At 42.2% G+C, this 21,370-nt stretch overlaps 1 protein-coding gene across 6 annotated transcripts in view; it reads right to left on the reverse strand.

Moving 5' to 3' along the window:
- The window catches only part of LOC117359357 (probable ATP-dependent RNA helicase DDX60), a 254,746-nt gene that overhangs the window by 194,236 nt on the left and 39,140 nt on the right, over positions 1-21,370 (reverse strand). For all 6 annotated transcript variants that reach the window (XR_004539215.1, XM_033941992.1, XM_033941983.1 and 3 more), the window contains exons 7-9: positions 9,431-9,604; positions 8,128-8,286; positions 5,776-5,917 (exon numbers count right to left, since the gene is read on the reverse strand). Coding sequence is in view for 5 of the 6 variants with exons in the window: in XM_033941992.1 (XP_033797883.1) it covers positions 5,776-5,917; positions 8,128-8,286; positions 9,431-9,604 (475 nt within the window). In the remaining variant the exon portion in view is untranslated. The remainder of the gene's footprint in view (positions 1-5,775; positions 5,918-8,127; positions 8,287-9,430; positions 9,605-21,370) is intronic.

Consider the following 21,370-nt stretch of genomic DNA (forward strand, 5'->3'; position numbering starts at 1 on the left):
TACTGGCCAGACTTTACGGTAGATATCCTGCAGTGAGCTTAGAAGGCAACTTCAGGAGTTGGAACGTATAAAAAAAACCAGGTGGACTTTAGTCTATGGCCCAGAAATATCAAAGAAGAGACAAGTTAATTTAATCATGTATTTTTAATGAGAGTAAGTAATGGGCGGACTGGATGGACCGTTCAGGTCTTTATCTACCATCATTTACTATTTTAACCATCCCTTTTTTAATAATTCCTAGCATCTTGTTTGCTTTTTTGGCTGCTGCCACACATTGAGCAGAAGGTTTCATCGTATTGCTAACCCCCAAGGTGGACCCTAGCATCTGGTTACTGTCATTTGGATTATTCTTTCCAATATGCATCACTTTGCATTTGTCCATATTAAATTTCCATCTGCTACTTGGATGCCCAATCTTCCAATTTCCTAAGGTCTCCCTGCAATTTTTCACAATCTGCATGCGTTTTAACAACTTTGAACAGTTTAGTGTTGTCATTCCAATGTCCAGATCATTTATAAATAAGTTAAAAGGCATAGTCCCAGTACAGATCCCTGAGGCTCTCCACTGTTTAATCTCCTCCATTGAGAAAAATGATCATTTAACCCTACCCTCTGTTTTCGATCTGATAACCAATTTCTAATCCACAACTGAACTTTGCCACCTAGCCCGATTACTCTTTAATTTTCTCAGGAGCCTCTCATGAGGAACTTTGTGAAAAGTTTCCTGAAAATGTAGATACACTTCATCAACCGGCTCATCTTTATCCACATGTTTATTCACACTTCAAAGAAGTCAAGCAAATTGGTGAGGCAAGATTTTCCTCAGCTGAACCCATGCTGACTCTGTCCCTCTAACAGGCTTACCAGTCTGTAATTTCCCGGATCTACCCTGGATTCCTTTTTAAAAATTGGCGTGACATTAGCCTCCCTTCAATCTTTAGGTACTACAGATGATGTTAGCAACAGATTACAGATCACTAACAGATCAACAATTTCATGTTTGAATTATTTTAGTACCCTGGGATGTATACCATCTGGTCCAGGTGATTTATCACTTTTAACTTGTTGATTTGGCTTAGTATATCTTCCAGATACACCGAAATTTCTTTCAGCTCCTCCACATCATCACCCTTGTAAACCATTTCCAATCCAGGTATATGTCTTACATCTTCCTCCGTTAAGATCGAAGCAAAGAATTAATTCAGTCTGTCCGTTCTGGTCTTATCCTCCCTGAGTGCCCCTTTTTCTCCTTGATCATCCAACTATCCGACGGTTTCCCTCACAGGTTTTCTGCTTCTGATATACCAATTGTAATTTCTCATAGAGATCTTCCAATTGTAGGACCTGCAAAGCATACCAGGACTTATCCAAATTAAACCGAAGAGAGGAGGACCCTGGATAACTCTTATGCCATTGTTCAAGGAAAAGTATTTGTTACCGCAAGGCCTCTTGTTTCCTACGATGCTCTCGGATCTGATAAGCCCTCAGAGAGATGACGTTTCCCCTCATAACCACCTCCATGCCTTTCCAGAAAATTGAAGGGGAAACATCATCCCTACTATTGAACTGTATGCATTCACGCAGGCCTTGTTCTAACTGGTATACATTTTTTGGGTCCAAAAGAAGCCTATCACATAGCCTCCAGTAGCGCTTACCAAATGGAGCTAAATGAGAATGTATTGTAAATGTAGCAGGGGCATGGTCTGACCATACTCAGGACTCTATATAAACATCTGTTATCTGAGCTATCAATTGTTTACTAACTCCCCAATATTACTACTACTATTTATCATTTCTATAGTGCTGAAAGGTGTACGCAGCACTGTACATTTTGACATTAATAGACGGTCCTTGCTCAGAAAAGCAGGGTATACTAAATCCAAAGAAGAAAATAGAGATCTCAATTGCTTCCTATCAGCTTGCCCATATTGAATTGTCGTGCCCGAGTTATGAAGGCTAGTATCATAAGTAATATTAACATCTCCTCCTAAGATCAAATGCCTCACCACATTGACCCTCAGCATGAGATCTAATCCTTCAAAAAAATTCTTCTGATCGGAGTTCGGAGCATATATATTTACCAAAGTGAATAAAGTTTGTTCCAATTCAACTTGCAGCAACAGATAGCGGCCTTGCACATCATGCACTATATGTTTCACTTGAGAATGGAGTGCACTAGCTATCATGATGCCAACTCCATGCTTTTTAGTACTTTGTTTATTAGAACAAAATAAACATGAGAAAATTTCTGGTGATTAAGAAGCTACTTGTGCTGAAGTTTCAATTGTGTTTCTTGGAAAAATCCCACTCCCGCTTTTAATCTTTCAGCCTTTTTGAACAACGACTGCCGTTTTTGTGGGACATTCAGTTCCTGAACATTAAATGTGAACACCTTTATCCTTCTAGTTCCCATCATTGATGAATATAAAGGGATAGCCACTACAAGCAATATCATTTCCTCCTGTAGCCACACATAGCAACTCTCACATCCCACTCCAAACCTCTCAAACACTCACTACCACCCTCAACCCTCTTTGCCCAATTTTCTTCCTCTTGAATTCCAACTTTCCCTACGTAAACCCCCTCCCCAAGCCCCCTCCCACTTCTACAAATAGGCCCGCAATGTCTTGGACCATGGAGGAAAGCATATTGCCCATGTAATAGTTCACCACCAATCTCCATAGGCCCCTTGCTCATATTAGAAAGCATGTTAAAACCAACTAGTCAGACATGGGGAGAATAGACCAAAAGAACCATCATGAATGTCCTAAATCATTAAACTGCTTAAACAAAGCACTGAGTCCACCAAAAGGGCTAGGTCTTTATATTTATCTCACATGCCAGGGTTAATGATCAGTCCAGAGCATCTGCTGCATGCACTTCGGAGCCAGAATGCTGTTGAAGACACTTACTGCTATGAAGAATTTGCTTCCATCTTTGAATGGATTGGGAAGCCTTTGCATATTGTTCAGTCTTTGAAGTCAAGGCATCTTTCTCTAGTGGCAAGATATCTGCCACATGTAGCACTTATTTGGCCTCCTCCAACTTAGATACTTTGTGCAGATGGCTGGCCATTGTAAATGAAAATCCAAACAGGTAAGTCCACTTATAGCGAATATTATGGGAAGACAAGCACACAGTAACCTCCCGAAACTCTCTACATTTGCATAGTATGAAGGAAGAGAAATCCACAAAAATTTCCACCTTGGAATTTTCCCAAATGATATGTCACACTTTTCTTGCTCCTTGTAGTACCTGAGTCTATAAGTCATTCTTCCACTGCACGTGGGATCTCTCGGAGAGAGAAAGAGATAATGATTACTGTGGATGGGCAGACTAGAAGGGTCATTTGGCCTTTATCTGCCATCATGTTTCTATGATCCTTTAAAGGAAATCTCAAAAATCAAGCTACTATGTCCCTAGGACAATCTCCAATGCGCAGGCCAAATGCACAATGGACTCTTTCAAAGTCGAAGATCAGCATTAGGGTCCGCTGCTAGAAGAAATTGATGGCAAATTTCCTGTAACAATAACTGGATATTCCAGCAGCTGTTTATCCACAAACCTTCAAGCACTGTGAAGCTGCCACTAGAGCCTTGCAGCCATTTTAGACTGCAGGCCAGCACAGGTAGGAGTGAGTAGACATCACTCCTGCCTGATTCTTCCTCCAGGTAAGCCCAGGGGGCCTTCAGAAGTGAGTGTGGTCTGAGGCAGCCCTCTATTGCTTTGAGGGAGAATGGGAAGAGTAAGTATCAGAATGCGGGAGATCTGCCAGACACAATTTGAGTTTAATCAGTACTGGTCAATATTCAGACCGGCACCTGTTTTACTTGGCGCATAAAGTTAGAACAGCTTTTTTTCTGACTTAACTATATACACTAATCTAGCCAATTAGGACCATGTTCTGCCTGCTCTCCGCCCCTGGTCTGTCATCGGTTAGGATTGGCCATTTAGTAACAATATTAGCAGTACTGTTTGTTTAAGTGCTGTTGAATATTGCCTGTTAACCCTGACCATGCAATTTAAACAGCCAGAAGCTTTTAAATCATTTTGAATACTGGGCCCAGAAATTCCTCGTGAAGCTTCCCTTTTAGTTAACTGATGCTTTGAGGATCTCTTATCCTACATACTTTACAGGTACAAAGTATAATACAGTAGATTCTCTGTTAACCAGAACTCAAGAAATCAGAACTCTCAAGCAACTAGCAAAAAAAAAAAAAATCAAAGAATACTATAATATTTTAAATAAAAATAAAATCAATTTCTGGCGGAAATTTAAGTGTAAACTTGGCTCGCCACACCTGAGTACACCCACGCTTTGCCTACCACTTGTCCGGTAGTTTGTCTGTAACAATTTATGGTATGACATAGTATGGGGTATAGTATTAGTTAGGTCTGTTTTAAATAGTAACTCTCAAGCAACCAGAAACTAAATTTATCCGGAATCTATCAATCCCCATGGGTGCCGGTTAACTGAGAGTCTACTGTATATAAAATTAAAGCAAAACAAAAGGAATAAAGGTGATACCTTTTTTATTGGACTAACTTATTCACCCTTCACTCCCCTTTTATCAAGCTGCATTGGGGGTTTTTATTGCAGGTAAAATCTCCGATGCTCATAGAATTTCTATGAAAGTCAGAGCTTTTACCACCATGGCCTGCGATAAAAAACCCTAACACAGCTTGATAAAAGGAGGGGGGGGGGATAGTGCATTGTTTGATTAGCTTTCAAAGGTAACCCTTCTTCTTCAGCTCAGAAATAAGCAAATGTTGACAAACACTAGCATATATAAGTGAAACATAAAAGCATTCCAGTGATAGTCTCAGAGGAGGAAGGAGGGCTGGATAGGTGAGAGACAGAGCGATATGGGTAGGTGATAAGGTGACAAAGCAGTAAAATTTCATGATTGGTAATGCAATAGAAAACCAAGTTGAGTCCTGTCTGGTGGGTGTTAAAATATTTTAAACATTTTGATTTAAAAGGTCTTATGTTCCTGGATTGTCTTAAGATTTCCTTTTAGTGTTTATTGTATTATCTTAAACAATGGATTCAAGGCTACCACACCATTACACTCAAGGTGCAAAGTATGAAATTCCCATATTTAATATTGTTGCAAGCTCACCTCATTCCCAGTCCCAGCACTATCTCTTTCTCAAACAAACTACGGATAATGTGAACAATTCAGGCATGGTAGTTTCCATCACAGAGAGGATAATTTTTGAAAGGCCTTTCTCCATGAGTAGACACTCCTTTACACATAGAGAATACCTTTGAAAATTGCTTTCTAGATGGCCTTTAGGCCATTCTCATTGTCAACCCTTATTGAAGTGCTAAAATGACTATAAAGTTACCTCCTTACCGTGCCAAGATAAGCTCACCTGGCAAGTACTGTAAACTCTAGAATGATCACACTATTGTTCTTTAATAAGGTTTAGAATCTAGAGCTACTAATGTAGAGGAATGGCCTAGTGGTTACAGCAACTGCTTCAGCATCCTGAGGTTGTGTGTTCAACTCCCACTGCAGCTCGTTGTGACTCTGGGCAAGTCACTTAACACTTCATTGCTCCAGGCACAAAATAAGTACTTGGTACCTGTGGTGACATTGTTAGAAACATAAGACTGGACTTGATGGACTTTTAGAATGTTCCAGTATGGCAATTCTTATGTTCTTACATACCTGCCTAAAATATGTAAATCACTTGGATTGTAACCACACAGAAAAAGTAGTATATCAAATCCCATAGCCTTTAATATAGATATGCAAGAATATATACCTAAGCAGGCTTCTGTTTCATAGTAATGTGCAATATTTTTCCATAGTTGATTATCACTGAAGTCAGGCAGGTATGTTAAATCCACTTTCCAATCAATATCATCATCCAATATTTTCAGAGCCAGATGTGTATATATATGTTGCTGATAGATTGAATATGAAAAAAAGCAACATTACATTAATAGCTCATAGCAGACTTTGCATTGCTAAACATTTTTGGAATGCTTATTTGGACCAAGTCAAAACAGGTATAAGTTCTGAATAGGGGCCGCTGAGCTGATCACTGCTGCTGCGATCAGCTCAGCAGCCTCAGCAACCTGCCCACCCCCCACTGCAACGATTGCGATCCCCCACCTCGAACGACCGCGAAATCACAAGCCTTCCTGCCGACACCTCCGACAATACTGGCAGGAGGGAGCCCAGGCCCTCCTGCCAAAGATGTAGCCCCCAAAACCCCCACCCCTGCCAATTCCGGTTGGCTCAGTTGTCTAAGGCCCCTCCTATGGGCGGGCCATAGGCACCTGGGCCAATCAGGCGCTAGATCCCACCCCGGTGCATCCCACAATGCATTAGGAAGGGGCAGGCCCACCATTCCAAGGATGGCGGGCCTGCCGGCCGGACCGGAAATCAGCCGGCCAACGTTACGGTTAGTGTGGGGGGGTCCAGGCTGGTGGTGGGGGGTTCGGGATGGTGGGGTTTTTTGGGGAGTGGAGGGTTCATGGGGTTTGCAGGGGATGGGGGCTATCTTCGGCAGGACGGCCTAGGCTCCCTCATGCCGGTATTATAAAGGGGTGGTGGGTTTGGGGGGTTCACGGGGAGGGTGGGGGACTGTCTTCGGCAGGAGGGCCCGGGATCCCTCCTGCCGGTGTTGTCGGGGGTGTCAGCAGGAGAGCTTGGGATCCCTCCTACCAGTTCACGGCCGTTCAGGGGGATCGCAATTACAGCAGGAGTGATTAGGCATATCTCCTGCCACGATCGCTGCGGGGGGGGGGAGGGCTTCTGTAACCGGTATTGCTTTTGACTGGCCCCTCCTTCGCCTAAAAGGTCTATATTTTGTACTATATTTGTCTATTTTTCTATAGTTACTGAGGTGACATTGCATTTTTTAAAGCCATCTGCCTTGACATCTTTGAAAAAACCCCAAAACTCGTAAATGATAATTAACATTTTCTCTGCGTACAGTATACTTTGTGGGTTTTTTAAATTTTATATTTACCATTATGAATTAATAAGATATTGTGTGTACGGGGGTGGGGCTAGGGCGGGATTGGGGGTGGGACAGAAAATTAATAGATGTCCCGTTTTGATGAAAAAAATAAATGGTCACGTTATTTATACCATACCATACAGTTTCATAAACCCTACAATTATCAGTGAGGAATCACTGCAGCTTACAATAAGGTTAATGGCTACTCATAGCAGTAACACCAAGGATCATGGTAATGTTGAGTTTTAGTCCTGGATTAGAATGAGTATAGATATGTCCTTAGTGACTTCCTGAACTGAAGGTAGGAAGGGTTGTCACAAGCAGGCTGGGAAGCGATTTGAAATCTTAGGACCTTGGAATCTGAATAATTTTTCAGTCCTGGTTTTCCATGTAGCCTATCGGTTGGCTAAGCTTCCTTAGGAATACCTGGCCAATGGGCTGTAGGGGAAGGCAGGAGCAGTATCTACAGAGACAGTACCTTAGCAACTTGCTTAGCAACCTTCAGTCCTGTTTTTCCCTGCAGCCTAACTTCCTTTGGAATGTCTGACCAATGGGCTGCAGAGAGAGGCAGGAGCAGTAGCTACACAGACAGTGCTTTAGCAACCTGCTTAGCAAACTTCAGTCTTGTTTTTCCCTGGAAGGGTTACAGGTGGAGGCAGGAATATCTGAAAAATCCCTCATTTGACCAGCAAATGAGTTTTGCCAAACTCCAGACCTACATAAATCACTTTCTCACAGTGAAAACCGTAGATTGACCCAATTTCATCAAAATCCTTAGAGCTGTTTTCAAGATCATTAGAGCTTGCTCACTTTACATAACAAGATAGGACATCTGGTGCTAGATTTATAAAAGGCAAGAATATTTGGAATAGCAAGATTAGTAGACTATATGAATCCAATCCAAATACAATTTTGTCTCCTTGTGTTTACTAGGAACCAATAGGTGGATCTGATTTACTGGGACCTGGATATGAGAAACAGGATCTCCTTCACCTGAGAAGGATACTTCCCTAATACTGTGTGCATACTCTAACAGCTCATGTAGGAGATCATGTTCAGACAGATGCTTACCTACAGTTAAGACACATAAGTAGAACATCAATATCAATAGTTTTACTTTTGTAACTTGTATTATTCTAGTCATACCATTTTCAAAAATGTAGACACTCGCTTATTCCAGTAGGATTCCACGATCTTGGATCGAGCACGTTGTGAAAGTGGCAAAAATGAAAGAAAAATGATGCTGAGGCAACGCATTCTGCAAAGATCAGCCACTTCTTGTAGTGTTAATGGTTCATTATTTTCCTGTCCAGGGACACAATTAATAAGAAAATGAAACATATAAACATGTATATATTTAAGGCCAAATTCTATAAAGGACGTCTATGTTAGATACCACTAGGTGCCCTAATCAAATACGCACGCAACTTTTTTTTAATTGACAATTGACGTAGTAATTGACCATGCCAGTTTTCAGTCAATCCAAAAAAAAAAAAAAGTTAAATTACCAATTAAGAGTTCTGTGCAGAACTCTTAGTACGCCTAACGAGGTGCTTAGCGATGCCTACCTGAAAAATAGGCCTAATGTACCAGGGCCTACCTCTACAGTGCCTAGCCACACCCAAACCAGTTTAGGCACCACTAGGCATGATTCTATAAGCGGCGCCTAGTGGCTGATTGACAACCATGTGGAGTGGCGCCTACAATATAGGTGTGTTTAGGCCCTTAGAAAATCCTAGTACAGCAGAAAGCAGGTGTCTAGAGTAGCCTGGTAGGCGGTGTAGCCAACCATGAAGATGGAGACCCAGACCCATATCATGCTCTAACTACTACATTTATAGTGGAAAGTGTGACCATGCCCCAAACCAGTCATGCATGAATATGCATGAGCTGCAAATGCAGTCAATGGAGGCAGTGCAGCATGTATATTCAGAGTGGACATTGTGAAATTCTGACTGGCTTGTGGTACTCATGGACCAGAGTCGCCTACAACTAAAGGAGCATTTCAAGCCATTTTGCACAAGATTGTCCATTGATTCCATTTTTCAGGACAGGCTAATCTAGTCCTGATTTTACTCACTGCATGCAGAATAGTTTTGATTCTTTAATTATGACTCTATGCATGCAGTGGAAGAAAGCCTCAATAAACAGGAACATAATGAGAAAATATAAATTAACACATAGAATAAAAATGTAAGAATAGCCATATGGAGTCAGACCAATAGTTTATCTAGCCCAGTTTCATGTTTCCAACAATGGCCAATGCAGGTCCCAGTACCTGGCAGAAACCCAAATAGTAGCAACATTCCATGCTACTGATCCAGGGCAAGCAGTGGTTTCTCCTAGGTCTTTCTCAATAGCAGACTAAAATATTGCCTGTCATATTTTTCAAACATTGAATCATCTGAAGCAGATATACTTTTCTTTTCAGAATCTTAATAAAAGGTACCTGGTGAATCCCACTTGTTGAGTGTCCTTCATCAGGAATTTCAGAGGCTTCTGAATTTTTTGCCCCCTTGCTGTACATCTTCAGAATCAATGAGCATGTTACAACACAGAGAATTCGCCTGATGTCGGATCCTTCTGGCCACAATTGCTTAAGCTGGTTTATAATCTGGTGCATCTAAATTATATATAAAAAAGTGCATTTTCTAAAGTATTCTTGTTTCAAATGCTTTATAAATCACAATTTTTGTTGGGTCTGGAGGGGCAAGGGGAAGACTATCTCCAAGGCCCTTGTTGTAAACACTGAAACTGTTTGAGGATTACCTCCTGCTGGTGCTCAGTGGTGACCACTCTGGGAGGGAGCCACCTGTTTAAAGTTGCTTGGGATCTCAGTTCCAATCTTGACTTTACTCCATGCCTTCTTTATAAACACCACTCAACACAGTTCTTCTCTCCACTCTCTCTCAATATACCATAGACAAATACTAAGATAAACTGCAGCTTACTTTACTTTGTGCGAACAAGTTTTTAACTGAAATAAGAGGTTCTCTATTGTTTTACAGTTAAAATATCTTATAAGGACTTCAATTTTGACCTATTCCCTGGAGTGACAGTCAGCAGTGGTCCTGTGAGCCAGTGAACATTCACAAACTTCTACCCCCTCCTGAATAGGATCCAGTTAATATTAGAATCCATTGTAGTGCAATATTTAGCTTAGAGCTATATCCTAGGGCCTATATATTATAGAGCCTATATACCATGAAGGATAGCATTGCATAGGGCTGTAAGCTGCATAGTTTCACAGGTAGACATGGCGAAATTGCCATTGTTTTTACTGTCTCAACCATCAGTAAGGCAGATGAAACTTTTTCAGTGCTTGTTAGGGTCTGCTGAGAACTGAACTCTTTATCAGTGAGGTTAATACATTGTAATTTAGACTGAATAGATTCTCTGGCTAGAATTTTCACATACTGATATGACCTGTTTTTCCTCACTATGAGTAGATGTCTTGTTCTTACCTTACAATTGTAAAAAACATGCATCAGTTTCATATTCTGGGAACATGTACCATTTTGTGCTTTTGTGTGTATAAAGCAATCCTCTCAACGTGGCTGGCTTGAAGTTCACCTGTGGGGTAACTTGCACTTACTGCCCAGGAACCCTCATGTGAGCTCTTCTGGCCAGACAATTGTTAGAGGGCTTCCCGGTCTTTGCTAGAAAGGCTAGAAGATGCAGCATATTTTTCACGGTGATGTATTGTTTACTTTCTTCTTTGTAAATATTCTGGTATTTCTTTCTCTCACTGATCTTGAATGCTATATTCAGCGGTAAGTTGAAACTAGTGTGATCTATTCTGTTTTACCCTAAAACGTCAGTGGGCTATAATTATGTCTGCCAGTTAGCTGGCTGCAGGAGATTTGTATCCAATTTGTGAAAGTCACATGGCTGAGTGTGCAGAGAGGTCTGGTTAACATTCTATGCAAATTATGCACTGAGGGATAAACACTAAGATACTTGGGTTAGAGAATGACACGGGAACAATTTCTCCCTTTCCCCACAGGAACTCAATTTCCTCGTTCCGTCCCTGTGAGTTTTGTTGCTGTCCCTGTCCCTGCCTCATTCCTGTAAGCTCTGTCTTAACCGCACAAGCCTCAAATACTTATGATTTTAAAGTGTTTGAGGCTCTTGCAGATGAGGACAGAGCATGCAGGAATGGGGCAGGGACAGGAAAATAACTTGCCGGGATGGGAAGGGAAAATGAGTTCCCGTGGGGACTGGAAAAAAAATTGTCACTGTGTCATTTTCTAACTTGGGTATAATGGTATGCATTTTAAGAGATTATTTCATGAATGGGAATAAAGCTTGTGGGCCCAAATGAATGTAATGATGTAAACTGAGAAGAGCTGAATCAGAATAGGCGAAGTGCCATGATTTCAAAGGAGGGAGAAAATAGTGGGGAAAAAAGCCCAGAGAGCTGGAAATTGGTTTTGAAGAGTCTGGAATCCATGAATTCTTTATTTATTGATTTTAACATTTGACATTTTTCAAATTTCAAGTCAAAAGAAAAAATACAATGTAACCACAATCAAACATAGAATCAAGATTTAGGAATTTAAGCAAAATGTTACAAAGTATAGTTAGTCCACCATTTAAATGAAAGCGGAGCTGATGATAGGCTGAAATTTTTAAACAAATAAGCAAATTTAAAAAAAAGGAAAATCAAGATGCAGTCTAATTTCTCTTAAACTATTCTTTCTGAGCTATCTGAGAGCCACCGATGAAAGCAAAAACAAAAACTGTGGATACAGATGTTCTGGAGATAATTTATTAAACACTGACATATAAAACCATGAAAATTCAATTAAAAAAGTACAATGATAAAAAAATACAGTGATAAAAATCCAACCGGACCCAGTGATTTTTATCACTGTATTTTTTATCATTGTACTTTTTAAAATTGAATTTTCATGGTTTTATATGTCAGTGTTTAATAAATTATCTCCAGAACATCTGTATCTACAGTTTTTGTGTTTGCTTTCATCGGTGAATTGTTTTCACTGTGGATCATTGGGTCTCCCCATTTTTCTTTGTTGTGCTGCTATCTGAGAGCCAGCCATACCCATAATTAATCAAGAATTACTCTTAATGGAGATAAATTTAGATAACTGCTATGGCTCATAGAAGACGTATCTGTCTTTCTTATAAACCAAAACACATTTACAGGGGAATCGGAGAACAAAAGTTGCCCCCAGCTGAGTAACCTGTGGTCTCAAAATAAGAAACTGTTTTCGTCTTTTCTGTGTAAAGCGAGATACAGGAAACATTCTGATAGTATTAGTCAAAAATGGAACATCTTTATATTTAAAAAACAGCTTTAACATCCATTCTCTATCAGAATCAATAGCAAAACCTGAACCTCAGTTTCCGACTTCTCAAGGAAAATAGTTAAATCCAAACTATCAGCAGATAAATTCTGCCGGTTTGGATTTTGACATTTAATCTAATCTAATCTAATCCTTAGGTTTGTATACCGCATCATCTCCAAGTTCGTAGAGCTCGACGCGGTTTACAGTAGGAGAAATAGGAAGGAACTACAACAGAGGGTTAGAGGTAGAAGTGTGAAGAAAATTTAGAGGACTTGGGATGCCAAGATATAAGAGTTTCCTTGATTCCTAAGTTGGAGGGAGACTTACATTTTTTGAGAAAAGCCAGGTTTTCAGATGTTTGCGGAAAACTTGGAGAGAGCTCAAGTTCCGAAGAGGGGAGGTAAGGTTGTTCCAGAGCTCAGTGATTTTGAAGTGGAGGGAGGTCCCTAGCTTTCCTGTGTGGGAAATGCCTTTTAGCAAGGGGAAGGATAGTTTTAATTTGTGGGAGGATCTGGTGGTATTAGGGTTTGAGGAATTCCAAGAAAGAGGGATAAAGGGAGGGAGGATACAATATAGGATTTTGAAAGTTAAACAGGCACATTTATAGTGGACCCTGGCGATTATCGGAAGCCAGTGGAGCTTGGCCAGCAGCGGGGAGACATGGTCAAATTTACTATTAACGAAGATGAGCTTGGCCGCGGCATTCTGAATCCGTTGGAGTCTGTGGAGGTTTTTCTTAGTTAGGCTTAAGTAAATAGAGTTGCAATAGTCCAATCTGGAGAGGATGATGGATTGGACAAGGAGGGTAAAATGTTTTTGATGGAAGTAGGATCTAACTTACTTCAGCATGTGAAGGCTGAAAAAGCATTTTTTTACCAAGGATTGGAGGTGGTCATTGAAGGACAATGTGGAATCAATGATGATGCCCAACTCTCTTTGGAAGGTAATATATCTTAGAGAGAGATGGATAAAAGGATTCTGGCACCTTCAGAATCTCATTCATATATCTTTTAAACATAATTAAGGCAGTTATTGAGAAAACTTATGGGAAATTAATGATCTGTAGATTACATCTCCTTATGGAATTTTCCAACATTTCTTGCTTGAAATGTAAATTTGCAGTCTTTAACCCAAGTTAAAGCTTGCGCTTTCAAAGTTTTCATCCAAATTTCCAAATCATCAGATTTATTTTCCAAAGTTGTTACTTTATTTTTAAGTTCCAGATTTTCTGAAACTACCTTAGTACACTGAGTGGAAAATTGCTGTATTTGGTTCCCCAGTGAGAATTGCAAGTTAGCAATAGCATTCCAAATTGATTACCTCAGGTCTCTGGAGGGGAGAAAACTCAGTTCTAGGAGCCCCTGTTGCAAACAAAGTACCTGTATCCACAGTAGCTACCGTAGAAATTTCATGAGCCGGCCGTGCTTCCCCCACAGATTGCTGTGATGACAAATCAAACAGTTCCTCCTGCCTCAAACCAGAGCTGGATCTGCCACTTTACAAAACCAGCAGGAGCACGCCCCGGGCTGCTGCTTCTTCCGCTGCTGTGGGGCAGTTTGGTGGACTGCGCTCATCCCTTGAAGGAAAACTCCTGCGCCTCAGCCTGCACTCGTTCTCCAGCTGAGGAAGTTCTCGGTTGTGGTGTTCGTGAGCTACGCTCGATGAATACGTCCATCGGGCCAGTCCACAGCACATTTCATCCGGGAAGACCTGGACCTTCGATTTCCTCTTTACCATCTGGTAAGTGATGAAAAATTCTGAGATCTACCACGACAGCGTCCCCAAAGACCTCAGTCCGCCATCTTGGTCAAGCTCTCCTGGTCCTCTCAGAGCTCTGTTATTAACTAGCACAGAGTTCTTTTTAGAGGTGAAATGCTGTGTACCAGCAGAGATGTATCATTTGGGGCACTCCTGAAAAAAACAGATTGGTAGCCTTTGGGAGCAGGGAATTCAGGGCAGAAAAAGACAAGCAGCCCTTGGGATTTGGGATCAAGGCAGGCAGTCAAACTCAGGGCAGAAGAAAAGGGCCTGCTGAGGCATTATTGGTGCCTGAGGACCAAGAAGAGCAAAGGTAGGCCTCTAGTGGATACCCTATCACTGGTGGTCACTGAGCCCTGTTGAAGGATAGTAACCAGGACCCCAGCACCCAAAGGCTCCTCTTGAAGGTGGTGAAAGCTACAAAAGTGTGGATTGATACTAGTAGCCCAACAGAGGCACCAGGCCACTGGGATATGATTGATACTAGTGACCCAACAAGGAAGAAGGCTCCCTGGAAACCAGCAGCAGAGATGGAGCACTCTTGGGAGGGCAAGGGCCCTCAGAGCTAAAGTGGAACCACCAGGAATCTACCATAGGAGTAAGCCCATTGGCCATAGAAAACAGCACCTACCTACCCCAAAGAGCTTCCACAGATTGGGTGAGAACTTGGAGACTAGGTGAGGATGAACTGGAAAGGATAGGAAGGCTCTAGGTATACAGCCACGCCTACCTAGTGACTAAGGTAAGAAACTTGGGAGGAGCCTGCAACTACAGAGGAGGCAGTCATAACTAAATGGTCTAAAAGGTTCAAAAGATTTTGAACTAATGATTTAAGAACATAAGAATTGCCACTGCTGGGTCAGACCAGTGGTCCATCGTGCCCAGCAATCCACTCCCACGGCGGCCCCTAGGTTAAAGACCAGTACCCTAACTGAGACCAGCCCTACCTGCGTACGTTCTGGTTCAGCAGGAACTCATCTAGCTTTGTCTTGAATTCCTGGAGGGTGTTTTACCCTATAACAGCCTCCAGAAGAGCGTTCCAGTTTTCTACCACTTTCTGGGTGAAGAAGAACTTCCTTACATTTGTATGGAATCTATCCCCTTTTAACTTTAGATAGTGCCCTCTCGTTCTCCCCATCTTGGAGATGATTAACAACCTGTCTTTATCTATTCCCTTCAGTATCTTGAATGTTTTGATCATATCCCCTCTCAGTCTCCTCTTTTCAAGGGAGAAGAGGCCCAGGTTCTCTAATCTCTTGCTGTACGGCAACTCCTCCAGCCCCTTAACCATATCTTTGTTAGTAATCCCCTCATTAAAATTCATTTATTCAAGGAGAGATATGATCTTTTCAGTTACAGCTCCTCAAATTTGGAATTCGCTTCCATTCAACATAAGAGAAGAAAAATTACTTTACAAGTTTAAAGGTCTACTAAAAAGTTAGCTGTATAAGGATGCTTTTAATTGATTCATTTAAAATTATTTGATCTCACTCTGGACCTTGTAATGAACAAGGAACATTGTCAAGCAAAAATTAAGTGGGTAATGTTCCCCTACCTTTTGTTTCTTTACCCATCCCTTTTTATTTGTTTTGGAATTGTATTTAATCCATTTTTTTACCCTCCCCCCTCCCCTCAATTGTACTATTTGATTTAATTGTTTTTAATGTCCTGTTTGTTGGATTTTTTATTTTGTCAATTTTTAACTTATGTAAATCGCATTGGATTTGGATATTGCAATTATATCAAATATTTTAAATAAACTTGAAACTTCTCTGGACCCTTTCAAGTAGTACCGTGTCCTTCTTCATGTACGACGACCAGTGCTGGACACAGTATTCCAGATGAGGACGTACCATGGCCTGGTACAGCGGCATGATAACCTTCTCCGATCTGTTCGTGATCCCCTTAATCATTTCTAGCATTCTGTTTGCTCTTTTTGCCGCCGCTGCGTATTGCGCAGATGGCTTCATCGACTTGTTGACCAGTACTCCCAAGTCTCTTTCCTGGGGGGTCTCTCCAAGTACCACCCCGGACATCCTGTATTAGTGTATAAGATTTTTGTTACCGACATGCATCACCTTACACTTATCCACATTGAACCTCATTTGCCATGTCGATGCCCATTTTTCGAGCATGTCTATGTCACGTTGCAGGTCTTCACAATCCTCCTGCGTCTTCACTACTCTGAATAACTTCGTATCATCAGCAAATTTAATCATCTCACTCGTCGTACCAATTTCCAGATCATTTATAAATATGTTGATGAGCACAGGTCCAAGCACCGAACCCTGCGGCACTCCACTGGTGACGTTTTTCCAGTCCGAGTATTGCCATTTACCCCCACTCTCTGTTTCCTATCCGCCAGCCAGTTTTTAATCCAAGTATTTCACCCTCAATTCCATGGCTCGCAATTTTTTGAAGTAGTCATTCATGCAGAACCTTGTCAAATGCCTTCTGGAAATCCAGATATACAATGTCCACCGGGTCACCCTTGCCTATCTGCATGTTTACTTCCTCGTAGAAGTGCGCAATGCTGTTGGGTTAATTGCATAATAATTTCTTCAAGGTTTGATCACTGAAACTGTTGAAAGTTGTGTATGATAGATGACTTTGTGATTAGGCCTATGTATATAGTTAAAATAAATCTGTCTAATTTATTTGCCAACCTTGTTCACAGAAGCATTTTTTTTTAATTTTCCTGGAGGGAGAAAAGGGTGAACCCACCCACTAATACTTCTTTTCCCCAGGTGTAGGCACTGAGCGCTAACCGAGTGAAGGACCAACAGACTGCCTTTGGGGGACTCCAGCCAGGTTGGGCCCTTGATCCAGAGCTGCCCTGAAAGGGGTGTTAAGACAGACTATTGAGGTCTGGGAGTACACACTGACTCATAGGCCCTGCAAAACTGCTGCCACTGTTTCTACTATTGTGGGTGAGACAGGGAAAGGGGAGACAGACTATTTTATTTTAACCATTGGAGATAAAGTGAATTTTCATTTGTTAAAATGGGGTCATATTTGAATAAAGTGAATAAAGCACTGGCTCACTCATATGAGCTGAACAACACAAAATTTTTTTATAATTTTAAAACAAGTTTTACTGGGTTTAAAACAAGTTTTACTGCATGACTGGATTGTGTACATAAAAAGAACATATGCCAAAAGATCTTGAATACTTTTAAAAGGGGAGAAAATATGCGCTCCTGGGGTCATAGTTAGAGCAGCAGAGGTAAAATTGTAATAATGTCTATGAATATTTACTAAAATACACAGACACATAGATAGGCTTTAATATGCAAAATGAGTTAACTTGGTAAAAGAGGCTCCTACATGTTTATTAATAACTAGTTTTTAGCCCGTTACATTAACGGGTGCTAGAATAGATGTGTAGACTTAGGCATTTCTTTCTTTCTTTCTTTCTGTCTCTCTCCCTGCCCCCTTTCTTTCTTTCTGTCGCTTTCCCTTCCCCATGTCTGTCTTTCTTTATTTCTGTCTCTCTCCCCCTGTCTGTCTTTCTTTCTGTCTCTCTCCCTGGCCCCCTGTCTGTCTGTCTGTCTTTCTTTCTGTCTCTCTCCCTGTCCATGGTAACAGTAATTAGCAGGCTCGGGAAGGCGATGGCAGGATTCCGCATTCGCTCGCCTGTGGTGACATAGTAAGTGCGCATGCGCACTCTTGCCAGCACATCCCGACAGATCAGATCTCAGGGAACACGTGGTGAGAGTGCGCATGCACGCTTAGCATTTTATTATTATAGAAACAATTATTTTCTAGAACTCTAAAAGTCCTATCTTCAATAAAATAATAAAAGGGATAAAACCATAGGAGGTGCCAGGAGGAGCAGCTGCATTACCACTGGCTTGAAATATGAAAATTTGATTTCCACTACAGACAGACATCAAAAAGATTTTATTCAGCACCATAAAGTAAAATAATAATATAAAAAATCCAGTGCCACTCTTTATGGGTGTGATTAATATACAGTATATGTCTTTTCAGCAAAAAAGTTATATCTGAATAAACCTGTGGACCTTTTATTAATTTGTTTTCATTATATCTGGATATGATAACTTTTTTTTTTTTGGGGGGGGGAGAGGGGAGCGGGAAGAGAATGATATATCACACGTGTCCTGCCGTTCTTCTGAGCTCCCCTCCTAGGACCATAGAACTGAGCTTTTAAAGCACACAAAAACGTTCAAATCCCCAATGAGTGCAGAGCCAAGCGTCTTTAAATCCATGCTTTTTAAGCCTCTCTCCAGCACTCTACAAACTGACAGTGTAATAGATCAACACATTTCACAGGGAGGAGAAGGCTGGAGGCAACTGAACCGTTACCACTTCAAGACCTCACTCACTGCTATTACCCCTTGGCACCGGGGAAATACAGCACATTTCCCAGTGGCAGCCAGTGGCAAGCTTGTTTATAAAGTAATCATCTCTCACTCTCTGTCCCTGCGCTCACACAGTGGCAGGGTGTGAAGAGCTGTGTTATGCTGAGCCCTGCTCCAGATCCTTTTTTTTTTTTCCTTTTTCTTTTTACGGAGCTGTTAGCAAGCAGGTAGGAACAGGGGATATGTCGTGGGCATGCGCAATCGGGCTCTCTCGCTATTCCCTCTTCTTCTCCCCCCCCCATTCCCTCCCCTACCCCTTCTGGAGAACTTGGCTCGTTGCCCATTCAGGCATTCATCATCAACTCTTCAGGGATCAGCAGGCAAAGTCACAGTCTGCACAAACAGAGCTTTCAAATTCATAAAATTCATATGATTTTTCACAAATGAATGAACACAATTTTCTATCAATTTCCTCATTATGCAAATATGCAAAATATCAAAATGAAGGGGCAGCGTGGTGCGGCCTGCTCTGAGGGGAGGGGGGAAGTCCGCTGAGTTTTCAGCCTCCATTTTCGCTCCGCTCTTGTTTCCACCGCACTACGTGCCCGGGACGCATGGTAAAAGTAAGTAGCAGGCTCGGGAAGGCAACGGCAGGACTCCGCATTTGCTCGCCTGTGGTGACGTAGTAAGCGTGCATGCGTACTCTTGACGGCACATCCCGACAGATCAGGGATCAGGGAACACGTGGAGAGAGTGCGCATGTGCGCGTAGCGTTTTATTATTATCTAATATAATAAAACTCTAAGCAGCACATGCATACTCTCACCTGCATGCACCCATTTTCTGTGAGCTGTAGGGCACCACAAAACTCTCTCTCTCCCTCCAGAGGCGGATGTCGGCCGCGGCTGCTGGCCACAGTGGCTGTCGGCAGCTGCAGGCCGCTGCGGCCAAACCCGGACGGCATTTTAAAATAAAACAGGTAAGTTTTTAAACGATGGCTTTTCAAACCCCCCACCACCACCGTCGACGCAATACCTTTTAAAACCCTCCCCCCCAGCTTTGTGGTTAAGGCCTGGCTTCTTCAGGCAGCAGCAGCGTTTAAAATTTGCTGCTGTTGCCGGCTTCAGGCCTTCCTCTCTGGCGGGTCCTGCCTACTTCATGTTTTCATGAAGACAGGACCCGCCAGAGAGGAAGACCTGAAGCTGGCAACAGCAATTAATTATAAATGCTGCTGCTGCTGCTGCCCGATGAAGTTGAAGGAGGAAAGGGAGCAGAAGGGGAGAAAATGGTAGGGCATGGAGTTAAGGAGGAAGGTATGGGGGGGGAGGAAAATACTGCACAGGGAAGTGGGTTGGGAGGGAAATGCTGCAGCACACGGAAATGGAGGGGCAGAAAAAGGAATGGAGGTTACTGCTGGGCAGGGGGACCAGGAAAAAGGGGTTGATGGACAGGGGAAGAGGTGCTGATGGACAGGGGGGGCAGAAAAATGAAGGCAGGCCTACTGCTGGACAGGGGGAGCAGGAAGGAGGTGATGATGGACAGGGGGAGGTAAAACAAAGGGAGAAGGGCTGCTGCTGGATAAGGTGAGCAGTGATGGGGTGGTGGAGGACACAGGGGAGGTAAAAGGAAGGGAGAATGGACAGGGGGAGCAGGCAAGGGGTGGTAGTGGACATCCAAGGAAAAAAGAAAGACAGACAGAAATACAGAAAGCGGCTAAGGAGAGAGAGAAAAAAAAATAAAGACAGACACACACACACATATATTCTAGCACCCGTTAATGTAACGGGCTATAAGACTAGTAGATAATAACTTTATTTTTATATACTGCAATACCACAAACAGTTCAGAGCAGTTTATGGGCTCCTTTTATCAAGGTGTGGTAGGCGGTTAACGCGCGGAATACCGCCTGCTGAGCTAGTCGCTAACGCCTCCATTGACGAGGAGTTAGTTTATAGGCTTGCCGCGGGGGTTAGCGTGTGATGAAATGTCCGAAGTGCTAACCACCATAGCGCACCTTGATAAAAGGAGCCCTATATACAGACAGCGATATAACAAAAAACTTTCAAAATTACATTAACATGGTAAGATAAATCAAATTTTTCCTGGAATTTTTTTAGAAGTACATTAAGGCAGAAGTGGAGTCATAGCAATTTATCAAAGAGATAACATAGTAACATAGTAGATGACGGCAGATAAAGACCCAAATGGTTCATCCAGTCTGCCCAACCTTATTCAATTTAAATTTTTTTAATTTTAACTTCTTAGCTATTTCTGGGCAAGCATCCAAAGCTTTACCCGGTACTGTGCTTGGGTTCCAACTGTCGAAATCTCTGTTAAGACTTACTCCAGCCCATCTACACCCTCCCAGCCATTGAAGCCCTCCCCAGCCCATCCTCCACCAAATGGCCATATACAGACACAAACCGTGCAAGTCTGCCCAGTACTGGCCTTAGTTCAATATTTAATATTATTTTCTGATTCTAAATCCTCAGTGTTCATCCCACGCTTCTTTGAACTCAGTCACAGTTTTACTCTCCACCACCTCTCTCGGGAGCGCATTCCAGGCATCCACCACCCTCTCCGTAAAGTAGAATTTCCTAACATTGCCCCTGAATCTACCACCCATCAAATTATGTCCTCTGGTTTTACCATTTTCCTTCCTCTGGAAAAGATTTTGTTCTACGTTAATACCCTTCAAGTATTTGAACGTCTGAATCATATCTCCCCTGTCTCTCCTTTCCTCTAGGGTATACATATTCAGGGCTTCCAGTCTCTCCTCATACGTCTTCTGGCGCAAGCCTCCTATCATTTTCGTCGCCCTCCTCTGGACCGCCTCAAGTCTTCTTACGTCCTTCACCAGATACGGTCTCCAAAACTGAACACAATACTCCAAGCGGGGCCTTACTAATGACCTGTACAGGGGCATCAACACCTTCTTCCTTCTACTGACTACGTCTCTCTTTATAAAGCCCAGCATCCTTCTGGCAGCAGCCA

Source organism: Geotrypetes seraphini, chromosome 1, assembly GCF_902459505.1.
Source record: "Geotrypetes seraphini chromosome 1, aGeoSer1.1, whole genome shotgun sequence".
NCBI classification, from domain to species: Eukaryota; Metazoa; Chordata; class Amphibia; order Gymnophiona; family Dermophiidae; genus Geotrypetes; species Geotrypetes seraphini.